We start from the raw sequence: 21,528 nt of genomic DNA, 5'->3' as shown, positions 1-21,528 counted from the left end.
ATATTGCCATCCATTCCACATATTTCTACTCACTTTGTTGTTCGGCACAGTTGAATTGTCAATGCCCAAAATGCATATGATTTTATTTTGTATGCTCACCCTAGATGCTACCACATAGTTCGAGTTTATAATTACCGGTTCTTTCATAATTGGATGGAAGTACATACTGATTTCAGTTTCTAAGCAAATATTTGACAGATTCCCCTTCAATCCGAGTCACATGAAATGGAAAGTTCACAAGAATCTGTGGGAGACTCCTCATTATGTCCGTGATCTCATCCGGGACTCGGAACAACCTTTGGTATATCAAATCACATAAACTCATAATACGAATCGTCATCGAACGTTAAGCGTGCGGACCCTACGGGTTCGAGAACTATGTAGACATGACCGAGACACCTCTTCGGTCAATAACCAACAGTGAAACTTGGATGCTCATATTGGCTCCTACATATTCTACGAAGATCCTTATCGGTCAAACCGCATAACAACATACGTTGTTCCCTTTGTCATCGGTATGTTACTTGCCCGAGATTCGATCGTCGGTATCACCATACCTAGTTCAATCTCGTTACCGACAAGTCTCTTTACTCGTTTCGTAATGCATCATCCCGCAACGAACTCATTAGTCACATTGCTTGCAAGGCTTATAGTGATGTGCATTACCGAGAGGGCCCAGAGATACCTTTCCGACAATCGGAGTGACAAATCCTAATCTCGATCTATGCCAACTCAACAAATACCATCGGAGATACCTGTAGAGCATCTTTATAATCACCCAGTTATGTTGTGACGTTTGATAGCGCACTAAGTGTTCCTCCGGTATTCGGGAGTTGCATAATCTCATAGTCATAGGAACATGTACAAGTCATGAAGAAAGCAATAACAATAAACTAAATGATCATAATGCTAAGCTAACGGATGGGTCTTGTCCATCACATCATTCTCTAATGATGTGATCCCGCTCATCAAATGACAACACATGTCTATGGCTAGGAAACTTAACCATCTTTGATTAACGAGCTAGTCTAGTAGAGGCATACTAGGGACACTTTGTTTGTCTATGTATTCATGCATGTACACATACTAAGTTTCCGGTTAATACAAATGTAGAATGAATAATAAACATTTATCCTGATATAAGGAAATATAAATAACAACTTTATTATTGCCTCTAGGGCATATTTCCTTCACAATTTATGTTGTATATTACAATCATGTTTTCTTAATAAAAATCAAGCTGAATTAGCTTGTCCAATGACACGATATGTTTAACAATGGGGGTTTGATATGATTACTTAGTAGATTATTATTTTTACATGGTAGCGTGATGTGTTCACTTTTAAAAGTATATCCCAAGTGACATCACAAACATTGTGCATCCATGTAAAATAGATATGTTTTTAAGCAATATTATTTATCTAAGAGGCAAAATGTTCAGAATGTTGATTCATGTTAATGATATAATACTTCTCGAAACATTTTTTCCTGACAAATAATTATGTTTAGCTTCAATACATGTTTTGAGTTTACTATTAGGATCGGATTATGTCATCTTTGTTGGGGAATATTTGTGGTTCACCGCTAGTTAAGTGGGCACATGATCTGCGTAGCCTAAGTGTAATCTAGACATGATGTTGTTCCCTAATTTTATGCTATCTTAGAATATCTTTATTTAACATGAAAATAGCTATTTTGTTGAAGGCTAAACTGAACAACCGAATATCTCTTATTTAACCTTGGTATCATATTATCTTTAGATATCATTTTTGTGGTGTACTATAATTGTTGCAGAGTGAAAATGTTTGGACATTTGCCAAGCTAAGATACTGGTAATCGAAGGATTTACCAGTTAACAGAACAAGCAACAATGTGAAAGCATGAACTCTTTATAGGGTTTTGAGCCCTCGACATGTTGAACATGTGAGATCTACTTACCCAAGTGAGACATTTTTCTCAAAGCGAAAAACAGAGACACACATTGTTCTACGGACATACATGCGTTGTACGTGCACGTTTACTAGTTTCGCTAAAAGTAGGAGACCATCATGAGCGTTTCCATCCCTATGCCACACTACCTTAGAGCATCTACAGCCGGACCTCTCAAACCCGCCTCATACGCCCGAGCGAGCTGCCCGGTCATGTTTTTCCGACCTAGACAAACGCCTCAAACGGGTCTCAAACGCCCGGGCTGACGGACACCCCATATCCGGCCCAAATATGGGGCGTATATAGGGCGCCCGGACGTGCCCGGGCACGCCCGCCACGTCGGATCTGGCCCATGCTGGCCCATCCGACCCCACATATATTCGTCCCATCCGCTCGCAGGAGAAAACCCTAGCCACTCCACTTTCCTCCCCTCCGCCACCCGAGCTCGTCTCCGGCATGGCAGGCAGCGGATCAGACTCCGACCACTCCGGATCCGTGACTGAGGTGTCATCCCGTGCGGGTTGGAGGAGGCAATGGTAGTCCGCATTGCACTCCGCCGCTCATGGGAGGACAGCGCCCGGTCGACGGACGGATCTGTCTGCCGCGACGACATAGCATTGGCTCACCGGGCGCTCGGGTCCTCTGATGCTGGATCCTCGCGGTCCCGACCAGAACACCTCTCCTTCCCCTTCATCGGTCGGAGAGAGTATGAGTCCCACCAGGGCCGGGCGGCCCCGCTGTGGGAAGGAGAGGACAAGGGACGTCGAGGCCCGTATCGAGGCGAAAATGGTGGTGGCGGAGGTGGCGGCGCAGGCGGCCGCAGAGGAGGAAGTCATCCGCGCCCGCATTGTGAAGAAACGACAGCGAAGGAACACACACGCCCTTGCCTGAGAGCAGAATCGGACGGTCCGTGCCATGGCCGGACTGCCACCGAAGGAAAAGGAAGACAACTACGACGAGGACAGCTCCCGCGACGAGCAGATCCGGCTCGATCCGTACTGCGTCTTCGACCGATACTTCCGCGAGAAAGACGACAAAGGCACCAGGAAGGAAAAGGGCAGCCATGGATGAACTCCACCATAACCAAACATGCCAAATTTTGGTAGTCCGATGGCATGTAGTTTACTAGTGATGGAGTAGCCCGACGATGTGTGTGCATCGACGTAGTTGCATGAGTTTGTATGGATTTGAGATATGATAATTAAGGTATCCGGATGTGGACGCCATTATTTGAGGGATGCCCGGTCAGTGCCCGGGGATGTGCACGGACGCGTCCGTGGGTGTTTGAGGGGTCGGATTTGCCAAGTCAGGCTGTAGATGTTCTTATCCATTTCTCTCTTCACCCCTCCACCCCACTCACAAGCAAACCACTACTACACGTCCCATTCCCTCTCCTTGCCGCGGGACACGGAGGAAGATCGTTCCAAGCGTCGCCGACGAGGCGGCCATGCGCCGGTGACAAGGCGGGTTGTGTCGTACGGTCCCTTGTGGATTCCTGAAGAGTCCTTGCGGTTCCGTCGAACGGTTCGTTCAAACATCGTAGATGCGATGCCTCCAAGATATCTACATGCACGGGGAGTAGCATCGGATGGTATGGTCGCACGGCATGGGGGCGTGGGAACTGGCTGACTGCGAATTTCACCGAACCTTACGTTTGAGCTTCCAATTTGGCATATTTTATCCAAACGGGACTAACGTTTGGAAATACGGAAGAACTCGGGGGGCAATTCGCAGTTGTTCCCACCACCGTCGCCACCATTTCCACTCCTCCAGATCCACCCTCCGTCCTCCTCCACCTCCCCGCTGCCAGCGTGCTTCCTCCCCGCCCCAACCACCCCGGCAGCCAGATCCCGCGAGCTCCCACCCCCACGCCCCTCCCGTGCGCGCGCTCGCGCGCGCCCTCCCCGAGATCCCAAGCTGGATACCGTCGAGAAGATCGTGGAGGACTTCGCCTCGGACATGGCCCTCAACCCCTTCTCCTCCGGCACCCGCCTCCGGTGAGCCCCGAACCCCGGAATTCCCTCCCGATCCGCCGCGGCAATGCCGCGAACGCGCCTGCCTGCCTGCTTGCTTGCTCTGACCAACCGAGCTTCCTCCCTTCCTCCCTGCAGGGACATGATACGGGCGATACGCGCGAGCAAGACGGCGGCGGAGGAGCGGGCGGTGGTGCGGCGGGAGTGCGCGGCGATACGGGCGGCGATCAGCGGGGACGGGCAGGACCTGCGGCACCGCAACATGGCCAAGCTCATGTTCATCCACATGCTCGGCTACCCGACCCACTTCGGCCAGATGGAGTGCCTCAAGCTCATCGCCGCCGTCGGCTACCCGGAGAAGCGGATCGGCTACCTCGGCCTCATGCTGCTCCTCGACGAGCGCCAGGAGGTCCTCATGCTCGTCACCAACTCGCTCAAGCAGTAGGGCTCTCCCCCACCCCACCCCCTGTCTCCGTGCTGCTGCTGCAGAGTGTTTGCTTTCGTAATTGAGTAATGCTAGTGCTTGATTTGGGGGCAGGGATCTCAACCACTCGAACCAGTTCATCGTGGGGCTCGCGCTGTGCGCGCTCGGGAACATCTGCTCCGCCGAGATGGCCCGGGATCTGGCGCCTGAAGTGGAGAGGCTGATGCGAAGCAGGGATGCTAATACAAAGAAGAAGGTGCTTATCTTTGTACTGCAATTCAGTTTGTAGTCAGTGAATCCACTCATCAGTAGAGCTAGAGCATGTCCAAAATACGCATCTTCCTGAGGAATTGTCGGTATGTCAAGGTTTAGGATAAATGTGCGACCTAGGTTGCTTAAGAAACTGCACATTACTATGTAAGTCATTCACTATGGATTGTCATATACACAAATAAATCCTGGTGCTTTGTTCTGCAACAAAATGGGTGCATCTTGGCCCATCATTATTTTTGATAATATTTTTAATTTTTTTACTTGGCAGTTATCATTTTTGCTTCACACTTCTACACCACTGGCACAATACTTTCTTGGGTTCTCTTTGAAATCATGAGTTGTATGGAGGTATTATTCATGATATTCTTGTCTCTGTTTATTAGGCTGCTTTGTGCTCTGTAAGGATTGTAAGAAAAGTCCCGGATTTGGCGGAAAACTTCATGGGTCTCGCTGTATCATTACTGAAGGAAAAACACCATGGGGTTTTGATATCTGCAGTTCAGCTCTGCACTGAGTTGTGTAAAGCCAGCAAAGATGCACTGGAGTACCTGAGAAAGGTAATGGCATTTTTTTATGTTACACCTGAGGTCTGTTTTGACAATAAATGGATTACGACAATGATCGATAATTATATTTATAGTTGTAGCCCATCATGTGTTAATGTAACATCTCAACTATTTATGATAGTGAAGTTTATTGGTAGAAAGTTTTACACCTTGTAGCTTTCAAGAATCCAAGCTGCAATGTTTCATAATAGAAAATATTCTTTGACCTGCAGTCTACATCTTATGTTTCAAATTACTCTAATTGATTCCATATATTATCTCCCAAGATCATCAATGCATCAAATCATATTTTGTTTTTTACTCTCTCCGTCCCAAAATAAGTGTCTCAACTTTATACTCCCTCCGTCTCAAAATAAGTGTCTCAAGCTTAGTACAACTTTGTACTAGAGTTAGTACAAAGTTGAGACACTTATTTTGGGACGGAGGGAGTACTAACTTTAGCACAAAGTTGTACTAAACTTGAGACACTTATTTTGGGGCGGAGGGAGTAGCATTTAACTGAGTACTTTACAAGTTTTAAATGACATTACCTGACACACGACCTATCCTCTAACTCAATATTTCATTGCAGAACTGCATCGAAGGTCTGGTCCGAATACTTAGAGATGTCTCCAATAGTTCATATGCTCCTGAGTATGATGTTGCTGGCATTTCGGATCCTTTCTTGCATATCCGGGTTCTTAAACTTATGCGTATGTTGGGTCAAGGTGACGCAGATTGCAGTGACTATATGAATGATATTCTCGCTCAGGTGATTGCTTAATACCTGTCGTCTTTGGTTTTGCATGCACATGCACAATACTGTCATTTATTGTTGTCCGTGCAAAGCATGATGATTTGATCAATTCCTATTGCTTGATTTATTTTTTAGTTCTAGTTTTATCTGGTTCCTTAATCTGTATTGGCAATGGTTAACTATGTATTCTTTTTAAGATGATATGCAACATCAGTAAGTTAAGTGATCTTAGGCAACCGAGCTACAATGTGGGGAAACATATATTTTAACTGTTCAAATCACAATAGTGGAAAGCGTCAGACAACAATATCTGCTTGAAAGTGCAATAATAAATCATGACAATTGGCAAAGTCTTGAGAGAGTAAAGAGAAGCAGATTGAGGCTCCGTTGAAAAAGGCGATGCCTAGGTGGCGCTTAGTCACGCTTAGGTGCTAGGCAACGGCCAAACGCCTTGCCTAGGGCATAAGCAGTAGTCTAGGTAGGGCAAGCAAGAAATTGTCCATTCCAGCAAGAAATCATACCATATTGCACTTGCAGGACAAATGAGCCATATTCCAATGGTAGCAGCTGGTAGTTTACTCATTTACATGTTATACTCCCTCCGTTCCTAAATATTTGTCTTTCTAGACATTTCAAATGACTACTACATACGGATGTATGTAGACATATTTTAGAGTGTAGATTCACTCATTTTGCTCTGTATGTAGTCACTTGTTGAAATGCCTAGAAAGACAAGTATTTAGGAACGGAGGGAGTAATTAGTGGCATACACATATAATACCCAAAATACATCCCTGGTAGTAAAAAATGTACGGCTGCCTAGGCTGCGCCTACGACGCTTAAGTGTCGCCTAGATGAGGAAAGAAACTGCACACGCCAAACCAAATTGTTCTAAATTAAAACACACTGACAAGCTTAGAACACAGTCATGAACTTCTAGACTCGAGCAACTTAGCAGCGTGAGATGAAAGAAAAACCTTGCTGAACTTTATTGTTACATCACACAAGTAATTGAACCCAGCAACTCGAAACCCAATGGGAGCACGTAATACATGGCTCAAGAACCAAGCTAACAATCCTACAACAAATCTGCAGTGAATTCTGACATATCTCTTGTTGACCTTCTTCCAGTCAGGGGATAGGCTTATAATATTGTAATGTTATGCAACACCGTGAGCTCAGTTTTGCTCTTTTTTTGGTCTGAAGAACAATTTTTGCATACTTAATCCATTACTCATGTAGTTCACATTGTGTTAATTACTGACTTGCTTTATACTGTTCTTCCTTTGGTTCCAGCTTAGGGTAGTGCTGCATGTGTGTTGAATTAGAAGACCCATGAAAGATTAATTTTTCCTCCCTATTTACTGAAAATTTACCACAATGTGCATTTCTTTTGGTAATCGGCACTTGTTTGCATTTTACATTGGAAAAATAACCGTGGTATTTTTTTCCAGGTCGCAACAAAAACTGAGTCAAACAAGAATGCTGGAAATGCCATCTTATATGAATGTGTTGAGACTATAATGGGTATTGAAGCTACTAGCGGTCTACGTGTCCTGGCTATTAATATTCTGGGTAGATTCTTGTCAAACCGCGATAACAATATAAGGTTAATTTTCTATTTATTTTGATCTTGATTGCTTTTTTTTTTCTGTAAAATAAGGTGTCTGTGAAGACTTCTACTCTTTTACCTTTCTCTTTTACCTGCTAGTTGTAATAGGGAAGTACATTGAACTTGCAGCTTTAGTTTATAACTGTAGCTTCAGCTATAATTGTTTTCTTGTGATGATACATCAAACAATTGTGTCTCTATTTTTTCTCCAAACAATTATATCAACAAAAATGTTTATCATCTGTTCCGTTCTGGGGTAAAATTTTCACTGTTCATCTATTTTTTCTTTCAGATATGTTGCTCTGAACATACTTATGAGGGCCATTACAGTAGATTCACAAGCCGTACAGAGGCACAGGGTGACAATATTGGAGTGTGTAAAGGTAACAGTACGTATAACCCTGTCTGATATGCTGAGTATTTGTCTTCTACTGGGGTTTGGGGACCAATGTATGTTCAGTATCAGAATAAGGGCTCTCTCAGTTAATTTCTCAGCCTCCGAAGGCCCACACTTGTGAAAAATTCAATATGTTAGTACAGTCCTCCCAGAAAAAAGAGAGAAAAATCTGCCTTAACTTTTCTTTATCTTCTATGATGTTTGTATTTCTCTCATCATCATCTCTCTTTCTCTCTCTCTCTCTCTCTCTCTCTCCTGAATTTTGTGAATCAAAACATGTCCCTATACAAGAATAGCCAGAAATGCTAGGTTATTCCTTTACTACGAGTCTGCTTGTGTTGTAAATACCTTTCCCCAATGCTTTGCATATTTAGTCTAACTTCTTATCATGAATTCATATTTCCCTGCTCCCTTGGAATAGATAGCTTCCTACTTGCTAAAGCTTGATTCATTTTGTCTGGGCCTTTGGGGGCATAGTCATGTTTGGATATTGCTGCTCTTTCAGAGCAATATTTAACTCACGGTTTTACACTACACTGATATATAAGTAACTCAAACATTTCTGTACAGTAATTCAGTGTTGCAATCTTTCAGGCTGTAATTAACATTTCCATTTATTAATTCTGGAACCTTAGTTCTGCTATTTTGGCTTGTAACATTTTCAATCACCTGTGCACTTTTCAGGACGCCGATGCCTCCATTCGCAAAAGGGCCCTGGATCTTGTTTATTTGTTGGTCAATGATACAAATGTAAAGCCTCTGACCAAAGAGCTCGTCGACTACTTACAAGTAGCTGATCCAGACTTCAAAGAGGATCTCACAGCCAAGATATGCTCCATAGCTGAAAAGTTGGTATTTCTCTCTCTCTTTTTTTTTTTGGGGGGGTGTCCTTATGATGTATGGCACGCTTAACAAGGTTGCATCTCTAATAGGTTTTCTCAAGAAAAGTTATGGTATCTTGATCAGATGTTCAAGGTTTTATCCCTGGTAAGTACCAAAATAAAAGTGGATCTATCTTGTATCTGAAAGGTTTGCAGTCCAGAACATACTGGTATTAGCAATTCAGCTTCTTTGTTACGATCTTGTTGGAGCTAGTAGGAAGACTTATCATTGTTGCTTTCTCGATCTGTTTTATGGGGAAGTCTGTGCACATAGTACACACCGGGACTAGCAAGTGAGGGTATCACAGACTATCACTATCATTGACCACCATTGACAATACTGCATGAGAATATCAAGGTTGCAGAGAGAATTTGATTTTGCAGGCTACTGTTGGTACCTGTTAGTTAAGTGGTTTGATTTTGGTTTTGCGGGCTAGATTGCGAAACTGTTGGTTAAGTAGTTTGAAATAGTTGGCCGACAAAGATTTTACTAGAATCATCAAGCATGTGTTGTTTTGTTCACAATCATTAGAAATCTAAGAAAAGCCTAGCCATCTGGGAAATAAAATGTCTAATAATGGCTATTGGAAATGTACGTATTCATGTTGATACTATTGAATGCATATGAATGCTTGCACCTACAAATGGAACAACACATACCTCCAGTTCTGCAGGTTAAATGTTCCTCAATGACCAATAGATAAAAACAAATTCGAATTCATGTTGCACTTTTATCGATTAACAGGCTGGAAATCATGTGAAAGATGATGTGTGGCATGCCCTTATTGTTGTAATAAGCAATGCGTCTGAACTTCAAGGATACTCAGTGAGATCATTATACACGGCTTTACAAGCATACAGTGAACAGGTATTGATTTAGTTTTTATTCTTCATAATGTATGCCATTACATTCCATCCTTCTTAATATCTCAGTCTATCTGACGTGTAACCTTTTTGACATTACATATTTACACTACAGGGAAGTTTACTGAGAGTAGCTGTTTGGTGCATTGGTGAATATGGTGAAATGCTAGTGAACAATGTTGGCATGCTTGAAGCTGAGGGACCAATCACGGTGAGTGCACACTCTTGTAGGCCATGCTATTCTTGATGTTCTGAACTACCTAGACAGCTTCTAGCTCAATTTTAAGTTTCACCTACTCCAATAGCTGGCACATATATGTCACAAGATTTTCATTCCCCATTATTGTTTCCATTCTCCTTTCTGCTTTCATGAACTATCTTTCAATGATTCCTGGTAGTATTTCTCGGCAAAAAATTTCATTTAATTATTTGGTGTTTAGTTCAAGAGAATCTTATAGTATGAGTAAATTCCATTGTGGGTAAAAACAGCTTGTGAGGTGGATGCAACTATGTACGGAACTTTACAATGGTTTGTTTCGGTCACAAAGCTTGATTAGCGGGCTCAAAGGCCAGTTGTGCTAATAATGCTTAGTCAGCATCCAACGGTGAAGTGTTCTGGTCATGGGCTCTCAGTCCCATGAACTTTTGCAAGGCTAATATTCCATTTGGTAGTATTATCTTTTCTATGGTATTGTTGCCAGACATCATGCCAAGCACATCAACCTGTGCAGGTAACAGAATCTGATGCTGTGGATGCTGTTGAGCTAGGTCTTAACCGTTACTCTGCAGATGTGACAACTAGGTCTATGTGTCTAGTTGCACTTTTGAAGCTCTCCTCACGGTTTCCATCTATGTCGGAGTAAGATATCTTTCAACTTGACCTAGTACTGTAGTTGCATAACTTCTAAAAACATACTAGCTCAAAGCTGCAATTTTTTTTTTAATAAGGAACCATTTGAATTTGTTCTTTTGGTTCTCCTGTATCCATAATATTTCCAGTAATTTCTGAATACTGCAAAACTATGTAATGCTGTATTGATGTCTACCCTATGGTAGTCATATGGTGTATTTGGTACATGTTTTTCTCATCTTTTTGTACATACTACTGCCATTGTGTATTTGTTTATAATTTTCTCATCTTTTTGGCATCTCTGCAAACTTACCTTCTGTACAAATTCACATCTTTTAGATGCTTGCCGTGGTACCAGGTTGTAACCTGGAAATGCTTTAGCATGTTAATGTAAATAACGTTAACTACTACCAACTGCTTCTTGCATTATATTACTGTTATGTTAAATCGTATGATTTAACTTTTTAACAGGAGGATAAAACAAATAGTTGCCCAGAATAAAGAGAATATGGTGCTTGAACTACAGCAAAGATCAATTGAATTCGGTTCCATTATACAAAGACATCAGTCTATCAGGTGGGTTACAGAACTTCTAAATATTACTCCCTCCGTCCCATAATATAAGAGCGTTTTTGACACTACATTTGTGTCAAAAACGCTCTTATATAATGGGACGGAGGGAGTACTGCATAAACTTTCTCTTTTATCCTGGTACTTATGAATGGTATTAACCTTAGAGAAATGTGGTATGTGCAGGTCATCTTTGCTTGAACGTATGCCTGTACTGGATGAAGCTACTTATCTTGTGAAGAGGGCTAGTGCTACACAAGCAACTATTCCAGCATATAAGCCTGCAGCAGTCACTCCTGGAGGCCTTAAGCTTCCTAATGGTGTAGCAAAACCTGCTGCAGCTCCATTAGTTGATTTGCTTGATTTAAGTTCTGACGATGCACCAGTTACTTCCGCTGCTTCTGCTACTACAGCACCTAGTGATTTTCTACAAGACCTTTTGGGAATTGGTGGGACAAATTTATCAACTGCAGGTATTTTGTTTTGCATTTCCATTATTGTTCTCATGGACGTGCCTTGTTATTTTGCTTCTCACTTGACGTAAATGGAGCTAGATGGTACTTCATATCCTCACCATAGACATACTAAGTTCCTTTCGTTTTGTTCAGGAGCACCTTCATCTGCAAGCACAGATATTCTAATGGATCTTCTATCCATGGGATCGTCTCCATCACAGAATGGTCTGCCAGCTCCAGCCCAAGGTAAAAGTAACTCTAATCGTAACAATGACCTTATTTTCTGTTTTTGTAGCCATTACTGATCTGTCTAACACTTCTGTATAACAGAGAAAAAACCTGTTTCTGCTGCACCTCAAGTTGGTTCTCTTGTACCTGAACCTATGGATCTACTCGGCAGTTTGTCATCAAGTGCATCTATTTCTGGTTAGTTTTGTTGATGCTAACAGTACCAGTTGCTTCCTCTGTATCTGTTTATCGCCAGTGCCAAATTGTAACACTTGTGCCTCAGGAACTAAATCCACTATTGCTGCACCTCAAGCTGTGGATCTGCTTGACGGTTTGTCACCAAGTACATCCGTTTCTGGTAAGTTTAGTTTTAGAGTTTTGAAAGGAAGAACTGGCCTTGATATGTCAATGTTACTAAAAATTCTATTTGAGCAGGACTTGAAGATACTCGCCCGTCAATAACGGCTTTCCAGAGTGCAACTTTGAAGATCACCTTTGATATCAGAAAACAGCCTGGAAAGCCACAAGAGGCTACCATCCATGCCACTTTTACAAATTTGACATCTAGCAATTATACAGATTTCATTTTTCAGGCAGCTGTTCCAAAGGTAACATCATGTTCCCTTGGGTCAAGGAAATATAGCCTAAAATTGTGGTGCATTCTTGTTTCTTTGTTTTATTGACTAAAGGCTGAAATATTTTCTTATACTGATGGAATGTTCCTTATGCTTTCCAAAATGATACCACAGTTCATTCAATTGCGACTGGATCCAGCTAGCGGTAACATTGTTCCAGCTAACGGGAAGGGTTCAGTCACACAAGGTTTCAGTGTCACGAATAATCAGCATGGGCAGGTTTGATTTGCATCCTTCACTTTGGGTTCATCTTCCTGACTAGATTGAATTGCATTCCACATTGGGAATTTACGCTCCGTTTACAGCTGAGACTATCCTATAATGCATAGTGCATCATTTCCATTTATGTGCCAGTTAACAGCATGACAGCATGTACATAGCAGGCTGAGAAGTGAATTGTCTGTAGAGTTCGATAGTGCTATTATAAGAAGAGAGTCGATTATTCCATCAGTTATCAGAGACTAGACTCTAGATTGCCTATCATGTCGTCATACTATGGTAGCACCTGGATAAATAACCTTTTGATACATGAACACGGTTCTTGAAATGCCATGATTACGGAATGAGTTTATTTGGTTTCTCTTTGATGTTTTGTACTTATCGTTTCTGCCCTGCTGCGATGGCTGATTTATCTTCGTCACCTCTGTTATGATTTTGGTGCAGAAACCGCTTGCAATGCGTATCCGGATGTCTTACAAAGTGAACGGCGAGGACAGGTTGGAACAAGGCCAAGTCAGCAATTTTCCACCTGGAGTATAGTGCCATTTGTGTGTAACCTATGTTTTGTTGTGATAGTTATGTTCATTTCATGTGTTCGGGGCAGAGGGGAGATTCTATCTCTTGTTATACTTTTTCGGCTCCTGTTCCCCATTTGAGGGCACTTAAACAGATAGTCCGGCTTGCCCATCATTGTCTCAATATATAGTGTATAGTAGTTACAGCAGTGTAAAATATTTGGAATCATCATAATGTATTTTCATGCATGTGTATTTCACATTCAAAGATAATCAAAATTATTCGGCCTGCCCTTTTGAGTTATTTTGGAAAGGTCCCTTTGAGTTATTAAACAATAGATGGAAATACATGCTGCAATCATAGTTGTCGGGGAATTTCCATAGTTATATTAGGTAAATCATGATGGAAATCAAAATCTATTAAGACCCAGACACTTATTTTGGATCGGAGGGAGTATCAACTAAGAAACTATTACTCCTGCAGTTAGGAAAAAATGGAGTACCATAGAGTCCAACACAATTAGACAATATATATGTTCATCACAAACCATAAGCATATTTATAGAAATCAGATGACCGAGTAGCCAAAAGAGAAAAAGTCATGGGAATGATATCTTTGTGTAGTGCATGGTGCTTGAATCTCAATGAAATTATTGGTGTTGTAACCGCCTCCTCTCCCCAAATCACCATTTTCCTACAAATTCTCTAATTCAAGCCCCCATTCTAAATCGCCATAGACCCTTTGGTGCCTCTTCGTGTCTCCACTTTATCCATTATCAGACAAATGATCTTCTCCAATTCGACCTCACATTTCAAAATTGCCATGGATCCTTTGGTTTTGATGTGTGTCTCCACTTCATCCGCTATCGGAAGATGGATTGGCTCTCCACGGTCTAACACGACTGCTTCTTGGTGTGCCTCCTCCATCAGCTCATCCACACACTCAACCGCTTCCTTCCGCCTGATACGGACCTAAAGGCACCAGCGTCACCACCGACACGTCCCGTGTTTCTCGCCTTCATCATGCACAACATTGTTTACCGTGCTCGCTGGCAACAACTTCAACATAATGGACTGCATACATAGTTTTCTCCTCCCCGTCGTCGACGGTGCCCTCCGTCGCCAGCGACTCATTAGTGTTTTTCGTTTTCATCATCCACTACATTATGTACCGTGCTCGCCAACAATAACTTCAACATAATGGACCACATACATAATTTTTCTCCTCCCTGACATCGAAACACATCATGATGTGCAACGTATGCATATGACCTTTAGAAGCCCTATATCATTCCAAAGTCTCAATTAGTGTAAGAAATTATGGTGCTATTGTCTAAATTGTAAACATTATTTTCATTTACATTTTCAATCAAATAATCTTAAATGATATTTATTTGAAAACTGGAATTGATTGTCATTTATTCAGAGTTTGGGGCAAATCCGAGTTCAACATATCCTTTATAATCCTATGTGACATGAAACCAAGTCTTACATACATACGATAAATGCAACCTTCCTAATTAAATTATGAGCGGCACAATATATCATTCGTCGAACGTAAACGACTCTGAATTCCTTGGGAGCACCGTGTAAACCTTTTTTTCTCACCATTGGTCCAAAGATGGACATACTCTTTTCCTGATCAGATAACTTTGACATATCGTCTTTGAGTTTTATTAAACAAATTTTATTGAAGGTCATTTTTGTATTATACTTTTGAATTTTGGATTAAAACCTTATTGAATTAAATATAGTTTAAATGTACAAAAATTATAAAAAATAATAAATAACATTTAGGCATGTCATTTAAATGCCTTTTTATTTAATACTAAACTTTTTTTATCTCCTATGACTAATTTTGTCTCTAAATTGTAATATTATTTTCAGTCATATTTTTCATATTAAATTATCTTAACCGTTTTTCTCTTATTGTAGTTCATGACACCACAACGTTGATAAATCCAATATATATACAACCGAAACATTACCATTAAACGTACTATAGTACTGAAAGTATGAAAAATGATAATTGTTTAACTATTGTTATTTATTTCAAACAATTATAATTTTCGGTGTTGTAGTTAATCTATCAAAATAATAATTTAGTAGATACATGTGTGACATGCATAAACATCAGATACTATAATAATAAGTAGAAGTTTTATCATAGATAATATTCCTTTTATATAACGTCTATCGTAATATGAACTCTACGAGGTCTACATGTACATGAATGAAGTTGGATTCAACTTTTCTTACTACTTTTAAATCTGGTTTACAATTTTCTTAACCACCTTTTTATTTCCTATTTGTCTATAGTATATTGTAAAATAGGTCAGTACAACACCATTTAGCACATGCAAACTGAGTTTCACCGTTAAATATATATCTTGCTTATACTTCGCTTAAAGTAACCTCAGAGCACTTGGAAGAGATCATATTTTGGAGTCTTCTAGCGAGTCGATGACGCAAGGACATGGCATTTCTTCAGAATGTTAAAGAAAATTGCAGGTGCCCCGAGAACTATGGAATGTGGTCATGAACACATTCTCCAAATATATACATGGGCGTTCTAGAGTCTTATGAGGGCATGTACAATGGTGTTAGCTTAGGAGTGCCATGTAGGATAAACGTTGAGGTGAAGGAGAGAGAAATCATAAGAAAATGTTTGTCTTCTATTATTTAAGAGATGATCTCTTAACAACAATATGTCTCACCATGTTTTTAGGAATAGCTAGTTATTAAAAATAATGCTAAGAGATAACCCATTGTAGTCATACTTTTATTGTGATCTTTAAACTACCTGCAAGGCTTAAGATAAGACTATCTTATCAACCACTGTACATGCCCTGATAATCTTGAATCATGTGTATAGGAAAGGATAAACTACAAGCTCGGATATGAAACCTAAGACACAATTTTTGACAGTTGACTGGAGTTTCACTAATGCATCTTTCACTTCTCCAACATCTTTCCTAACTAGTACTATTACATTATTAAATTGCACCAGACATTGGGAATTCAAGTTCCGGTACAGTGAGTCTATTCTATAATACATAGTACATCATTTTCATTCATGTGCCCACTGCCAGAGTATACATACCAGGCTGAGAAGTATATAGTCTGCAGATTTTACATAGTCTAGATGCTTGTAAGTTCAAGATTATTTTTATAAGAGAAGGGTTGATCATTGCATCAGTTATTAAGGACTAAACTTAGAACATCTAGCATGTCGTACCATGATAGTACACAAACACGATTCTTTAAATGCCATGGTTACAGAACTTGCATTATGTGGCCTTTGATTATTGCTGATTTATCTTTGTTACCTCTATTCCGTTGAGCACACAAAAACCGCTTGCCAGGCTTATACGTATGTCTTGCAAAATTAAAGGCGATGACAGGTTGGAACAAAGTTAAGCCAGCAATTTTCCTCCTGGGTAATAGTACATTTTGTGTGTATCATTATCATGTATGGTGTGATGGTTCTCTTCATTTCATGTGTTTGGGACGTAGGGAAGATATCTTTTTATCTCGTCCTGCTTACGGTCATGCAGTAACCGCAAATGCTTAACTCCCACCGGCTTGTGAACAGGCTCCGCGACGTATGCCAATCTAGATTTCCTAACTAAATTTTCAAGATCTATTTTACCATCTGATTAACCAACTTCTTTTCTAATCTAGTGGTTATCACAACTTAACAACTATAAACCGAGCCTAGTCGTGTAAATATACCTTGCTACTCTGCACTTAGAAGAGATCTTGTTTTGGATCTTCTAGCAGGTCGATGAACCAAAACGGAAGGACATTTTCCACTACGCATAAAGAAATTCAAGCTAGCCTTTGGATCCATGGAATGCTGTCACCACACTATGATGCACACATTCCCCAGATATTTTTTGAAAGTTGAGCGGGAGTTCTGCTACTGCATTAAACAAAGGAAGAAACTAGACAAGTGTCTAACAAAAAAAAGGGAAATAAAGAAAGAAAAGGAAACAGAACATCAAAATTAAAGGTGTTGTCTTACAAAATGAAGTTACCTGCTACAAATGTGAGCATACAACACGTAAGATGGGCAATTTGAGTGTTCTGGTTGGCTGTATCTGTGTTACGACTTACGAAACATGAGCGTACGTTTTGGCATTGATTTGTTTTTTTTGTAGTAGATGTATAATTTGATTGACACGCATAACCCAAGCAGTAGTAGGCCAAAGGCAGATTTCTGAAGCATACAAAATTTATTTACTTAAACAAGAACTATATAGTGTTCCAGGTGAAAGAAACTTCAAAATGTATGGCTTATTCATATGCCATCGCATCATTCCGCATCTTGGAAGAAGGAAATGAATGCTCATGCAATATGCTGGTCATCACATCCAAGGCCTTGATCCGGATCAAGCAGCACTCCTCAAGCTCACAAGGCCCGGACAAGCTGAAGGTGACAAGCTTGCTCTCTCTCTCTTCATCCAATCACACATCTTTGTGGCCTCATTTGCCATACCCACCATTGCAGCAACAAGAGCGGCAGGTTGGTGTCCTCTGAGGTGGTTCACAAGGCCCAAGGCGCACACGCGAATCACGCTGCTCTGCTGGACGATGTCATCAGAAGGCTTAGCGCCATGGTTCAGCAGCTCACACATCAGTTCGGCCTCCTTGGCGATACACACAAAAGCAACGGCAGAAGGAACACAAATTTCACCTCCTCTGCCGCAGATCGAAAGTGCAAACTTCTTGATAAGGCTGCTCTGAATGATAGTGCTGACTGGTAAGGTGTCGGCCGTGCTAAGTCGCACCCGAATCTTCCATTTGGACTGGAGCTCCTCCTCCATCTCGAGACAAAATCTGACAACAGCAGCACACATCTCAGCACAAGTGGAAATTTGTGAATCATCATGATACTCTTCAAGATAGCTGCGATAGTCGGACCACTTAACGGAACCGTGCAGTGGCAGCAGCCTTTCCCACCCCCATAGCTTCTCCAAAAGACTTTCTTCTTTCCTCTTACTCTTTTCACCACCTTCAATATTTTTCTTAGACTGAGAATTCAATGCATCTGAATTAGTGCCACCCCCTGTGCTGTTTGCTGCTCCATCAGCAGGAATGCCATCCCCATCACCACCAGCACCATTTCTATTGGGAGGTTCTTCCCTATCAATCTTGTGCCCAACAGCAGCAACAACAGAAGATTCTTCTAGTATCTCAATCATAAAATTAAAGGTATAGTACCGGATCCTGCGGCTGTCCATTATCTCATCAGGTATGAGATCATCATAGAAATCAATAGGCTTGTTATTTTTACTCATCCACGCGCACATCATTTCGGCCTCCCTTGCCATACCCAGCATGGCAGCGGTGGCAGCAACGAAATTGACCGAAGTATGCCGGTTCATAAGGCACAAGGCACACATGCGTATCTCTATGCCCTGGTCGACCAAGTAATCATCAGTGGGATCAGTGCCACGCCTCAGCAACTCACACGTCAGGTCATCCTCCTTGGCAATGCACAACAAGGCGGCACCGGAAACATCATCCCGGAGAGTGGATTTTCTGAACCTTGAAGCACCATCCAAGACTGCACCGAGATATGCGCGACGATGACTGAACGTGCACGCTGGTGGATCAGGCAGCTCAGACGATCGATTTCCTCATCGGCAAGACCATCTCCTCCCAAGATTTCATCCAGATCTTCTTCCACTCGGACACGAGTTGCTCCTCCTTGACGAGACAAGCCTCGGAGAGAGCGGCTAGCCTTCTAACTACGGCAACATTGCGGCGGTGATACTCTTCAAGGTAGGCGCTATAGTCAGACCACAACACATTATTACCTTTGTGTAGCAGTCTGTCCCATCCTCATAATTTCTCCAAGAAATCATGATACTTGATGATACTTGGCCGCGGCAACTGCTTTGTAACTGTGTCGTACTCCTCACTCTCCTCCATCTCTTCGATGCGATAAGTAAAATGCTTCCTCTCTGCCTCTTCTTCCCTTCGCCTGGCCTTCTCCCTGCGCCTGCGCCTGGCCTCCTTCACGATGTCGTCCAAACACCCGCCTTTGGCCTCCATCCGCTTCTTCGCGATGGGTCCAAAGTGGCCGCAAAGACGGTGCCGGTCTGATATATGGTTAATTCCTACCCGTCTAAAGGAATGAAAGGATGGGGGCTGGAGAGGGGATTGGAGGAGTAGAAACGCTATAGATGAAATGGGCTAATGACTAGGGTGATCTATTAACTTGTTGAGGGTAAGAGGTAAGACTGACCTACTCAAGGCTATTTATATCTTTGACACATCATTACTTGCCATTTTCTGTCATGAGTTTAGATGGAAAGAATTTGTGTAGAAGGAAAGAAACAAATCATGTAATTGTATAGGGATCCGGCTTGCCTGCTCCCTCCTCATGCTCCCATCCGTGCCCCCACTTCATCCTACGGTTGTATAGAAGGAGAGAAACAAATCATGTAACCGCCTCAGGCATGCACAAACCATGTTAGGTATTTTGTTTAGTTGTTCAAAATGAGTTATTTGAGAAAAAAAGAACTAAGATTACAGCAAACATCTGTCAGACCATTGTTTTTCAAGTGATGCTTAATTATTATGGTATACTCGTTTGACACACTTCAAAATTAGTTGTCTTTAATCAAAGTGTTGTTTGTAGCCCAAATCCTTTGCGGTTAGAATTCGGTGACCCCAAGTTTGGAATAACTTGTTGTCCATGCTTGTTGTTCCACATCAAAATATAAGTCCCAAATTTAAGCGATTAATTTGGAAAACAAAAAATGGAACTTAATTATAAAATGTTTTTGTTATGGAATGGCTGGCATCCGTGGAATACTAGAAAGAAAAAACAGATTATTTCCCCATAGCATTACAATTTTTTTCTTCATGAAACATTGCACACGCGTGAAATACTCAGCAACATTTGCCAAAAAAGTTCAGATTTTGAATTTTATTGTTTTTCTTAATTTACTGTTCACCCGAATGCATGTGCACACGGGATCCAAAACTCCATGTTCCATGTTAAACGACTTAGTTTTGGGAAATCCTAGTTGGTACGTGTACCATGCTGCCTCTTTTTTTGTACGATAAGATCATGCTATCTCACCATAAGTTTTTTTCCCGATTGCTTCATGATCATTTGTGCCACTCCTACTCCAGGAAGAATTTCTTACCAGACAATTATTTCGTACCATTACTTATATATGTTCTCTTTGTGGTATATAACTGACAGTATATTTAATGTTGTCTCATCCAGCCGTTTGTGGCTTTGATTTATTTGATTAGCCTTTGTTATTTGTGCTCCTTTTGTGAGCTGTACCCTGGATTACAGACTATGTTTTTTCTTGGACCTGATTAATAATATGGCTGCATGCATCTATCGGATGGCAGAGGCCGGGGGTGACCTCCTTTTCAAAAAAAAAAAACTGACAGTTTAATGAGCCACATCAGTGGAAGATAGAGCAAGAAAACGGATGCCTAATGCGCAACTGCTTTCACGCTAGTTGTTTAATCACACTCATATGGTTTCAGCGGGTGAGCCGGAAACAACGAAATGGATGGTGCATGAGGACCACACCAGCTATAATTAACAGACACCTGAACAAGGACGATGGATGTTTTCTGTAATAGAAGAAGATGTTAGTATGTTACTTTCATACATTGCATGAGTTTTGAAATACGCCGTATATTAGGTTTCTGACCAACAATTACTCTATTAGTATAGCTTTTATATGTGACACAAAACTGGTGTCATTAGATCATATTTGGAAGAACCTATTTGTGGCAGTGATTTTGTATCACAAAAGTCAGATACTAATAGTGTAATTGTTGACCATAGCTAACCAAATCAAAAAGGCGGTGCATTTTCAGTGGGAGGGGGCCTAAACAATCACCGGTCATAATAATTAGTGGAAGCAGCTATCACAGATTATGTACACTACCATAACGCTACATTTGCAAGATCAATCGCGGTGTATCTCACTTAAACCCTGCTTAAAGCAATCTTACAGAGCATTTGGGAGAGATTTTTCCTTCGAGATATCTTCTAGCGGTTCGATGAGCCGAATCCACGAATTTCGCTTCCTTTGCGGGATCTTTCCACACACGCTTCACCTGTTTATACGAATGGTCAGTAGTTAAAAATACCAAAGCAGGGGCATTTCCCACGATGTGCAAAAGAAATTCAAGCTGGCCTCTGGATCCTCGGAATGCTGTCATGCACACATTCTTCAGATATTTATATGGACCCTCCAGAAGTCCCTTCATAGGCACGTGTCCCGTGTATAGGGAAGGAGAAACAATAAACTGCAAATTGGAATAAGAAAACTAAGATACAATTTTCGAAAGTAGCAGGAGTCCTGAATGAAATGTAAGAAACTAGAGAAGTTAAGCTCATACAGATGTGAGC

At 41.4% G+C, this 21,528-nt stretch overlaps 2 protein-coding genes across 3 annotated transcripts in view; one reads left to right on the top strand and one right to left on the bottom strand.

Moving 5' to 3' along the window:
• The first annotated feature begins 3,673 nt into the window (after positions 1-3,673).
• On the top strand, positions 3,674-13,431 carry LOC119318410 (AP-1 complex subunit gamma-2-like). 2 transcript variants are annotated; one of them, XM_037592966.1, is made up of 20 exons: positions 3,674-3,926; positions 4,041-4,343; positions 4,441-4,582; positions 4,983-5,156; positions 5,737-5,916; positions 7,356-7,510; positions 7,806-7,896; positions 8,595-8,758; positions 8,843-8,897; positions 9,537-9,659; positions 9,771-9,866; positions 10,387-10,514; positions 10,977-11,081; positions 11,262-11,548; positions 11,684-11,776; positions 11,861-11,956; positions 12,042-12,116; positions 12,194-12,366; positions 12,508-12,612; positions 13,057-13,431. In XM_037592966.1, exons 1-20 carry the CDS (start codon positions 3,889-3,891, stop codon positions 13,150-13,152), a joined length of 2,679 nt encoding a protein of 892 aa, XP_037448863.1. In that variant the 5' UTR covers positions 3,674-3,888; the 3' UTR covers positions 13,153-13,431. The 2 variants fall into 2 exon arrangements, with proteins under 2 accessions (XP_037448863.1, XP_037448864.1); XM_037592967.1 differs by lacking the exons at positions 3,674-3,926; positions 4,041-4,343; positions 4,441-4,582; ... (2 more) ...; positions 7,356-7,510; positions 7,806-7,896 and having other exon boundaries at positions 8,671-8,762.
• A 7,682-nt stretch (positions 13,432-21,113) lies between these two features.
• The window catches only part of LOC119316107 (F-box/FBD/LRR-repeat protein At1g13570-like), a 7,665-nt gene continuing 7,250 nt past the window's right edge, over positions 21,114-21,528 (bottom strand). The window contains exon 5 of the mRNA XM_037590470.1: positions 21,114-21,425. Coding sequence (XP_037446367.1) covers positions 21,114-21,425 — 312 coding nt within the window. The remainder of the gene's footprint in view (positions 21,426-21,528) is intronic.

Source organism: Triticum dicoccoides, chromosome 6A (genome assembly GCF_002162155.2).
Source record: "Triticum dicoccoides isolate Atlit2015 ecotype Zavitan chromosome 6A, WEW_v2.0, whole genome shotgun sequence".
In the NCBI taxonomy this organism is placed as follows: Eukaryota; Viridiplantae; Streptophyta; class Magnoliopsida; order Poales; family Poaceae; genus Triticum; species Triticum dicoccoides.
Note: the sequence above shows the minus strand (reverse complement) of the source record. Positions and strands in the feature narration are given on the sequence as shown.